At 37.4% G+C, this 9,468-nt stretch overlaps 1 protein-coding gene across 2 annotated transcripts in view; it reads left to right on the forward strand.

The window, feature by feature from the left end:
• PPP1R2 (protein phosphatase 1 regulatory inhibitor subunit 2) overlaps positions 1–8,190 on the forward strand; it is a 34,188-nt gene extending 25,998 nt beyond the window's left edge. For both annotated transcript variants that reach the window (XM_036348362.1, XM_036348364.1), the window contains exons 5-6: positions 2,941–3,108; positions 7,519–8,190. In XM_036348362.1, the coding sequence (XP_036204255.1) occupies positions 2,941–3,108; positions 7,519–7,565 (215 nt within the window). In that variant the 3' untranslated portion in view covers positions 7,566–8,190. The remainder of the gene's footprint in view (positions 1–2,940; positions 3,109–7,518) is intronic.
• Positions 8,191–9,468: the final 1,278 nt, after the last annotated feature.

Consider the following 9,468-nt stretch of genomic DNA (forward strand, 5'->3'; position numbering starts at 1 on the left):
TGCTCTGCGGCTCTGTGTGTGACAGGATGTGGCGCCCCAACCCCCTGATCGGCCCTGCTCTGTGGGTGATAGAGGGCGACGCCTCAACTGCCCCCCACCGGCCCTGCTCTGTGTGTGACGGGGTAGAGCCATAACCTCCCCATCAGCCCAGCCCTGAGTGTGACAGGGTGTGGCGCCCCAACCCTCTGATCCGCCCTGCTCTGTGTGTGACAGGGGGTGGTGCCCCAACTCCCCTATCGGCCCTACTCTGTGAGTGACAGGGGGGAGCTTCCCAACCCCCTGATGGGCCCTGCTCTGTGCATGACAGGGGGGAGCTCCCCAAACCCCTGATTGACCCTGCTCTGTGCGTGACAGGGTACAGAGCCCCAACCCCCCTGATGGGCCCTGCTCTGTGAGTGACAGGGGGCAGCGCCCCAACCCCCTGATTGGCCCTGCTCTGTGCATGACAGGGGGTGGTGCCGCAACCTGCCCATCGACCCTGCCTTGAGTGTGACGGGGCGGTGCCCCAACCCCCCAATCAGCCCTACCCTGAGCGTGACTGAGGGTGGCATCGCAACCTCCCGATCCACCCTGCTCTGTGCATGACAGGGGGCAGCGCCCCAACTCCCCAATCGGCCCTGCTCTGAGCCCGACCAGGGGCTGCACCTAGGGATTGGGCCTGCCCTCTGCCACCCGGGAGCAGGCCTAAGCCAGCAGGTCGTTATCTCCCAAGGGGTCCCAGACTGCGAGAGGGCACAAGCCGGGCTGAGGGACCCTCCCCTTCCCCCCGAGTGCACAAATTTTTGTGCACCGGGCCTCTAGTATATCTATAACAAGCAAAACCAAGTTTATTATCTCTTAAAATTAAAAAGAAATAATTTTCTTAGGCTATAAATATAATTCACCAAAAAAAAAAAAAATACTATTATATCAACTCGTAGGAATAAGGAACTACAAATTAAAAGTGCCATGGTACCTTTCTTTCCTTTCAGATCAACACGGATTAAAAAGAAAGACAATATCTCTTTTGGTGTGAATGTGGAGAAATAGGTTACTCATATTACTATTGGTAGGCATGGAAAATGAAAACTAAAAACAAAACATCTTTTGATCTAGTAATTCAGTTTCCCAGTGTTTAATGTTTTTTAAACATATTTAATGAAATCCCATTTAATATACATGTGTACATAAAATTACAAAAATAAAAAGTGCACAAGAGTATTCCCCTTTACTATATGTGATGTGTCAGTTTTTTCTGTTCTTCTTTTTTTCTTTAAATGCTAATTGTGAGTCAATAGTCATGAAGCACGGTTTGAAACCACACTAGTTAATATTACAAAGATAATAGAACAAATACACAAAAATGTATGTATATTACATAGTAAAAAACATTGAAAATATAAAGGGGGAAATCAGGAATCTGTGATATAGGGGATAAAATTGTTTCTCATACTTTATAATCATTTTTAAATTATGTAAACCTGCTCTGTATGTGGCAGAATTTTACTATGCTTCTCATGAAATTGTGTTACTTTGTAATGAGAAAAAGTGTTATCTTTTTAGTAAATTTATATGGTATTGGAGGCAATTAGAATGTTTTATTTTTTTATATTGCTTTGTACTACATCATCTGAATACTTTAAAGGCATAACTAAAAATTTAGTCATGAGAACTTGGTCTCTTTGATGGTCTTTTTTTTTTTAATCTTAATTTCAATCCTCTTTACAATATGGTACTCTGAAAGAGTAAAACAAATCACAAAGGAATCTATAAGCAGAGAAGAAGAAAGATACTTGGCAAGATCTTTATGGAATGCTGAAATGGATGTTGGTCTCAGAACTTTCCTGAAAGTGATTGATGAGTGATGATATGAATTATAAATGCCTGTAAAACATAAGTATACATAATGATAAAAACTTGGATTTAGAGGACATTGAGGAAGTACTTTGAATAGCTGTATTCTGAGAGATTTCTATTTCTTTATGCCTTTTTGGCATTAAAATATTTTTATGAATGCCATAATAAAACTATGGTGAATGAGTTTGAATGCTCTCTTGTTTGACAAAATAAATAGTTGGCAATTTTATATCAACCCCCTTTTTTGTTTTTTTAATTTACAGGTCTAAGAAATTTTAAAATCTTAGACTTATTTCTTCATAAACAGTTGATCTTTAAAATGCTGTCTATTAATTATGATCAGCTATGTTTATTTGTTGCTTGTTTAATGTTTCTATGGTGAATATAAATAAAAGAATAGTCCATAATTACTTCACTATAATAACTGTAATAATAGGTTTTTCTTAAAATTACTCTGGGGATGAGGTTGCGTTTTTAGCCAGTATTTTTTTAAATCCTAGTAATTTCTTAATGAATAGTAAGAATTTCTTAAAGAAACTTTTTGTTAATTATAAAAACTTGAAAATATTAAAATTATTCCATAGTTTCTTGGCCCAGAATTAGCCACTGTTACTTATTGAGTCTTATTTTCTCTCCATATGTATGCATGCACATACATGCAGGCTTTGTATATAATACTTCTACATAGTATTCATCAGTTTCTGCTCAGACTGTCAGTACACACACACACATACAGTATGATAGTTTGCTTTTTTCCCCTATTCAACTCTTTCTGGAAAGTTTTTCAGTATCTTTAAATTTTCTTCACAAATAGAGCTACTCAATGGCTTTATTCTTGTATTCCAATTAAGATATTCCTGAACCATCTAAAGCAGAAATTGACAAACTTTTTCTTTAGAGGCAAGAAAGTAAATACTTCCGGTTTTATATGCCATATTGTTCTATTGCAGCTACTCAGCTCTGCCTTTGAGCACAAAAGCAACCTTAAACATTACAAAAACAAACGAGCATCACTATGTTCCAGCAGTACCAACAGATATAGGCTGTAAAGTTTGCCAGTCCTTGACCTAAAGACTTCCTAAGTCTATTTTTTGTATTTTATAGAAAAAAAGCGACAGTTTGAAATGAAAAGGAAGCTTCACTACAATGAAGGACTGAATATGAAATTAGCTAGGCAATTAATTTCAAAAGATCTACATGAAGATGATGAAGATGAAGAAATGTTAGAGAGTGCAACTGGAGAAAGTATGAGCATGGAAGAATCAAATCAAGGTTAGGTGTTTAAGAAATATTCCTGAGACTCTTGTAATCCTTTGTGCCTAATAGACTTTATTTTGCTTTAAACTTAAAGAACCTCAGAATATTTTGCTGGCATTCAATTATGCCAAAAGTTTCTAAAATTTAAACACCTGTGGCCAATCTCAAAATAATAAAGTTTTTTATGCCAAGAGTTGATTTAAGACCATATTTTATATTATATATTAATGTGTTTTGGTTTACTTGATTTTAAGCAATGATGTTTGTCTTCATATTAAGCTGTATTTTGTTTTTAATGTTTTAGATCCTGTTTGATATTTCATAATCTAAATTAAGGTTTAAACTTTAGAAGAAATGTTTTTAATGTGGAAGATTTGTTTTAATATCCCTTTGGGTACAAATTCTATTATATGTTTTCAGTGTTGATTCTTTTGACTCTTGGATTGACAGGTTATTTGACTAATTGGTTTTTTATAAATCCTCACCTGAGGATATTTTTTCCATTGGCTTTTTTAGAGAAAGTGGAAGGGGGCAGAGGGAGAGAGAGAAACATCATGTGTGTCTCGATTGGTTGCCCCTTGCACATGCTCTGAACTGGGGCCTGGAATGGAACCTACAATCCAGGTACATGCCCTTGACCAGGAATTGAACCCTTGACCCTTCAGTGCTCAGGCTGACTAACCATTGAGCAACACAGGCCAGGGCTTGTTTTGTTTTCTTAAGTATCAGACAGTCTGCCCCTGCAGCCTACCAACTCTTGATCAGTCATAGGAAATAGATTTTACTTATTTATTTATTTTTAACAAGCTGTTATTTTGGTATTCCATGAAGGTGAATCTTCTACACCACTAATACAGATGTTGTGCCTGTTTTACCTACTCTTTGTAGTTGCAAACATGCTTTTCAGTCGAGATGTAACTTTATTTGTTGTGCTTTGGATGGCTAAGTCTTAGGAAAGTAAATTATTGTTTTGGTGAGCATATGTGAAATATCAGTATTCTGTGATAGAATCTGATAACTCTCATTATAATAAAAATACTATTACAGTATTTTTTGATATTCCATATTAGGCTTTATTTAGCCTTTTGTATAGTTTGTTTTCTGTTTCATTTTTTAATTTTTATTTATTGATGTTAGAGAAAGAGAGGAATGGAGAGAGACGGAGAAAAAAAAACATTAATTTGTTGTCTCACTTATTTTTGTATTCACTGATTGATTCCTGACCTGGGATCAAACCTGAAACCTTGGCATATCGGGATGGCGCCCTAACCAACTGAGCTATTCAGCCAGGGTGATACAGTTTACTTTATTCAGCATTTCATTTCCATTGTATACACTATAACCTGTTTAGCTTATATTTAACTTGAACAGACTTTATTTTGAATAATTGTTATATGCCTTTTTTAGAATTTTTGTTTTGTTTTGTTTTTATTTTTTTTTTAATTAAATCTTTATTGTTCAGATTATTACATTTGTTCCTCTTTTTTCCCCCCATAACTCCCCTCCTCCCAGTTCCTGCCCCACCCTCCGCCCTCACTCCCCACCCACTGTCCTCATCCATAGGTGCACAATTTTTGTCCAGTCTCTTCCCATATCTCCCACACCCCTTTCCCCCCCGCCCCAAGAATAGTGAGTCCATTCCCTTTCTATGTCTCTGATTCTATTATGATCACCAGATTATTTATTCACTTGATTCTTAGATTCACTTGTTGATAGATGCATGTTTGTTGTTCATAATTTGTATCTTTACCTTTTTCTTCTTCTTCCTCTTCTTAAAGGATACCTTTCAGCATTTCATATAATCCTGGTTTGGTGGTGATGAACTCCTTTAGCTTTTCCTTATCTGTGAAGCTCTTTATCTGACCTTCAGTTCTGAATGATAGCTTTGCTGGATAAAGTAATCTTGGTTGTAGGTTCTTGGTATTCATCACTTTGAATATTTCTTGTCATTCCCTTCTGGCCTGCAAAGTTTCTGTTGAGAAATCAGCTGACAGTCGTATGGGTATTCCCTTGTAGGTAACTGAGTTTCTTTCTCTTGCTGCTTTTAAGATTCTCTCTTTGTCTTTTGCTCTTGGCATTTTAATTATGATGTGTCTTGGTGTGGTCCTCTTTAGATTCCTTTTGTTTGGGGTTCTCTGCGCTTCCTGGACCTGTAAGTCTATTTCTTTCACCAGGTGGGGGAAGTTTTCTGTCACTATTTCTTCAAATAGGTTTTCAATATCTTGCTCTCTCTCATCTTCTGGCATCCCTATAATTCTGATGTTGGTACGCTTGAAGCTGTCCCAGAGGCTCCTTACACTATCTTCATATTTTCGGATTCTTTTTTCATTTTGCTTTTCCGGTTGGGTGTTTTTTGCTTCTTCGCATTTCAAATCTTTGATGACTTGATTCTTGCGCTCCTCTGGTCTGCTGTTGGGAGTCTGTATAGTATTCATTATTTCAGTCCGTGTATGCTTAATTTCTAGTTGGTTCTTTATCATAACATCGAGGGTCTCATTAGATTTCTTGAGGATCTCACTACATTTATCGGCGGCTTCTAGACAGTTCTTAAGAGACCTTAAAAGTGTGGTTCTGAACTCAATATCCTCCATTGACAGTTTTGTCCTGTTTCTTTGTCTCCGCATTTTTTATGCTTTCTTGGTGCACCCCCTAGTGGTCTTTGTGCGCAGTCTTGTTGTAGTTAAGCCTTGATTGTTGTCGGCAATACCAGGGGTGATTTGACCTCCAGGCTAACTGGCTATGAGAGTCTGCTGTGTCTGCAGTGGGAGAGCTTCTGTGTTGGATCTCTAGGGCGGTGCTAATCTAGCGTTTGCCTGAGGCTATCCGGCAAATTGCTCTGCGCAGGGCTTGGGCGGGGCGGAGTGAGCAGTTATGGCTGTTCTCAGTCCTGTCCCTAGGGGCCTACAGGGTGGGGGTCTACAGGGCGGGCCGGAGCGAGCAGTTATGGCTGCTCTCAGTCCCGTCCCTAGGGGCTCTGCCTCACAGAGTCCCAGCAACCGCTGCAAACCTCAGAGAGAAAGCTGCCTTCGAGTTCCGACTGAAGCCAGACAGTCCCGCTTCTCCCGTTTGAGTCTGGGTCCCTAGAGACTCGCCCGGATCTGGAGCTCAGAGTCTGAAACTCCCTCCCAATTGAAAACAACAACCGCGCCCTCCGCCTCCAGCCCACTCCGCGTGCACTCCACACCTTAGTACTTCACTTCAGCACTGCGCCTCCTCTGAGTCTGGGTATGATACTCTCTTTCCTCCTAGTTGTAGAATTTCCACTCAGCCAGCCTTCCTGTGGTTCTGGATGATGTCCGTTCCGTCTTTTAGTTGTTTTTTGAAGTGGTTGTTCAAGGCAGCAATCTCCAGCGTTAACCTATGCCGCCATCTTGGTTTTCTCCTTTTTTAGAATTTATTACCCATTTTTAGTTGGCCTTTCTCCTAATTGCTCTTTGTTTCCCATTTACCACCTATATCGTAGTGATTTATTTTGATGTAAAAATGAATGTTTCTTTGGTTATGAATTTTCATCAGTTTCTGCTCAGATTTTCAATATCAATTCTTAATAACTCTGGTCAAACACTGTAAATACTTACCTTATTTGCCTCTGGGAATTTGCACCAGCAACACTGTGCCAAAGGTTAGAGGGATTTCTTTTTTTAAACCACAGCTTTTGAAAATAGCTCTTTTTGTCTTTCTATTTTTAAGATATTAGATTTCACACATATAGTACATAAGTATATTTTATTATTTAAAGATAATGATTAAAATTTGTATTAGCTCAGTGCTTGATTTTTCTTCAGTGGAGATGAAGTACTATTTACATAGGAATATATTCTATCTAGCTTCATAAAGTATACAAAGATAGAAAAGACTATAAAATAAAACAGGGAAGAAAGTTCTTTATCCTCTACCCTTTTGGTTTAAAAAATAATCTTACCAGCTTTTAAAATCTCCAGGTTTTATAGAACCCATTACTTTTTTAGCGTTATTCTTCTCCCCTGACCTCTGTTTTGTTGTTTTTATTATTTTTAAAGTAGCATATTTAGAATCTGAAGAAATATTTTATAAAATATATAAATTGTATATATTTAAATATTTTATAATTTTGAGAACATAAATGCCAATCTTTTTATAGCATTGGGTATTTGAGTTGTAATTAACTCAGCTATCCACCTGTGATTTACTCACAGAAATGTGAGTCTGAAACGTTTTTGTCTTGTCACCAAGTCGACACTCCAGTTCTGCTCTTTAGAATATTTAGGGGTATGCAGATTCTTTCATATCAGACTATTTTACCTACGTGAAATATACCATATTCTTTAGATCTTTTTATTTGTTAATCATCAATGGTGGTGGAAGGGAACTTTAGCTCAGGGAGTTCCCACATTGAGACTATACAATAAACAAATTATGTTGATTGTTTTTCTTTTATCTTTGCAGGATCTACTACAAGTGACCAACTGCAAAACAAATCACAGAGTTCATAGAAGAGATTTGTTCAACACTCATTGTTGATACAGACCCTGTTGCTATACTTTACTGCTCTTGTTCTCTACAATTCATGACTTAAGTACCAAAATGCATACCAATGTTGCCAAGAATTAAATAACTTTAGAGACTAATTAGACTTGAAAATGCCTAATTGATATATATACATATACACACATATTCTTGTGCCTAGTACTTCACCACAAATACAGCATATCATCAGTCCAAAACTGCATTACTTTTTTAAGAACACTGGTTAATTTGTATAAGATATTACATAGCTTTTTATGTTTTAGAGGTTAAATAATATCTTGGGAAGGGGGAGGGGATTTAATTTATTTTCTTCACTTCTAGATGTGATAGTCGTATAAAATTTAAGTCAAAATCCAATTGGAACAACAGATTATATAGGTTGATAAATATTCAATCTGAAAAGTATTTTAACACATTTCAACTTGATTTTTCTCTTTAAATAAAAAAGATTACAAGAATTACTATTGCATTTTCTGGCCTACTACCTTTAAAATTCCTTTTGAGTTTGTTTATGTTTTCAGGGAAAGGATTAAACTTTTTCCTCACCAAAACTAGCTTTATTCACAAATAAATTATCAGGTTAAACTTGCACTAATGTCTGCTCTTTTTTTGTACACTTGATTGGCAGACTTCAGATCAGTTTTTTCAAACAAATATAATTCTAATATAGTTTTAGCATTCCCTTTATATGTCTGTCCTAACCACCTGCCTTTGTTTCATACTCCTTTCCACATATATGCACACAGTGACCCTTTACCTTTATAAAGAACTGAAGGCCTGGTATACAGATTCGTGCACCAATGGGGTCCCTTGGCCTGCCTACAGAGATTGGGCCAAAACTGGCATTTCAACATCCCCCGAAGGGTCCAAGATTGCGAGAGGGCGCAGCAGTGCACGAATCCATGCACCAGACCTCTAGTATGCATATAAGATCTTTGGTTAATCTCTTTCCGCCCTCCCCACTGCCCCTTCCCCTCTGAGATTTATTAGTCTGTTCCATGTGTCTACACCTGTGTGTTGAGCATCTGCCCCCTGATGGTCAGTGTGCGTCATAGCAACCGGTCGACCAGTCGCCTAGGCTTTTATATATATAGATCACAAAGATTGCTGTAACATTAGGAACTCTTCCTTCTCTCACATATTCTGTCATTTGTTGTAGCAATGAAAATCTTATTTTGACTATCAATGCCTATTTTTTTTTCTTCTGATATGTGGAGAAAACGGATTTAATAGCAGCAGTACTATAGACAAGAAATACAATTCAACTGCAGAATTTCTACACCACTCTGATTTACAGCCTGCTAATTAATTTGCTATTACTAGTTTATTGTTTGACTTATGTAGACCTTAGGAAATAACTGAGGTTGTTTTTTTTTTTTTGCATGATGAGAGAATGGTGTGTAACTAGTGGTATGAAGTTAGTTCCTAAATGTATAGACAAGTAATATGAACACTTTTTAATTTAAAACTTTACTCTCTGCTTTAAGGGAATATGATAATGTATACTATGACAAATGTATTTTATTCTTCTAACACAGTAAGATTGATATTTTTACCCCCTGAAATGAAGTGCAGTTCCTGTGTTTCTTGGTTTAATGATAGTTTCATTTTTAGTCAGTTATTTGTATCTTAGTTTTTTGTTAGTGCCCAAAGAATCCATTATATGAACAGACTTTTAAATAATTTCTGTATATTGTACATATGAAATGGCTTTTATTGAACAGCTTATCTTCCACTTACAAGTTTATGGAAATATCAATATGTCAAATAAAAAGTGGGAGAGCCCTGGCCAGTGTGGTCAGTTGGCTGAGCGTCATCCAAAAGGTCACCTGGTTTGATTCCCAGTCAGGGCACATACCTAGGTTACAG

The sequence above is a fragment of the Myotis myotis genome, unplaced genomic scaffold (assembly GCF_014108235.1).
Source record: "Myotis myotis isolate mMyoMyo1 unplaced genomic scaffold, mMyoMyo1.p scaffold_m19_p_2, whole genome shotgun sequence".
Taxonomy (NCBI): domain Eukaryota; kingdom Metazoa; phylum Chordata; class Mammalia; order Chiroptera; family Vespertilionidae; genus Myotis; species Myotis myotis.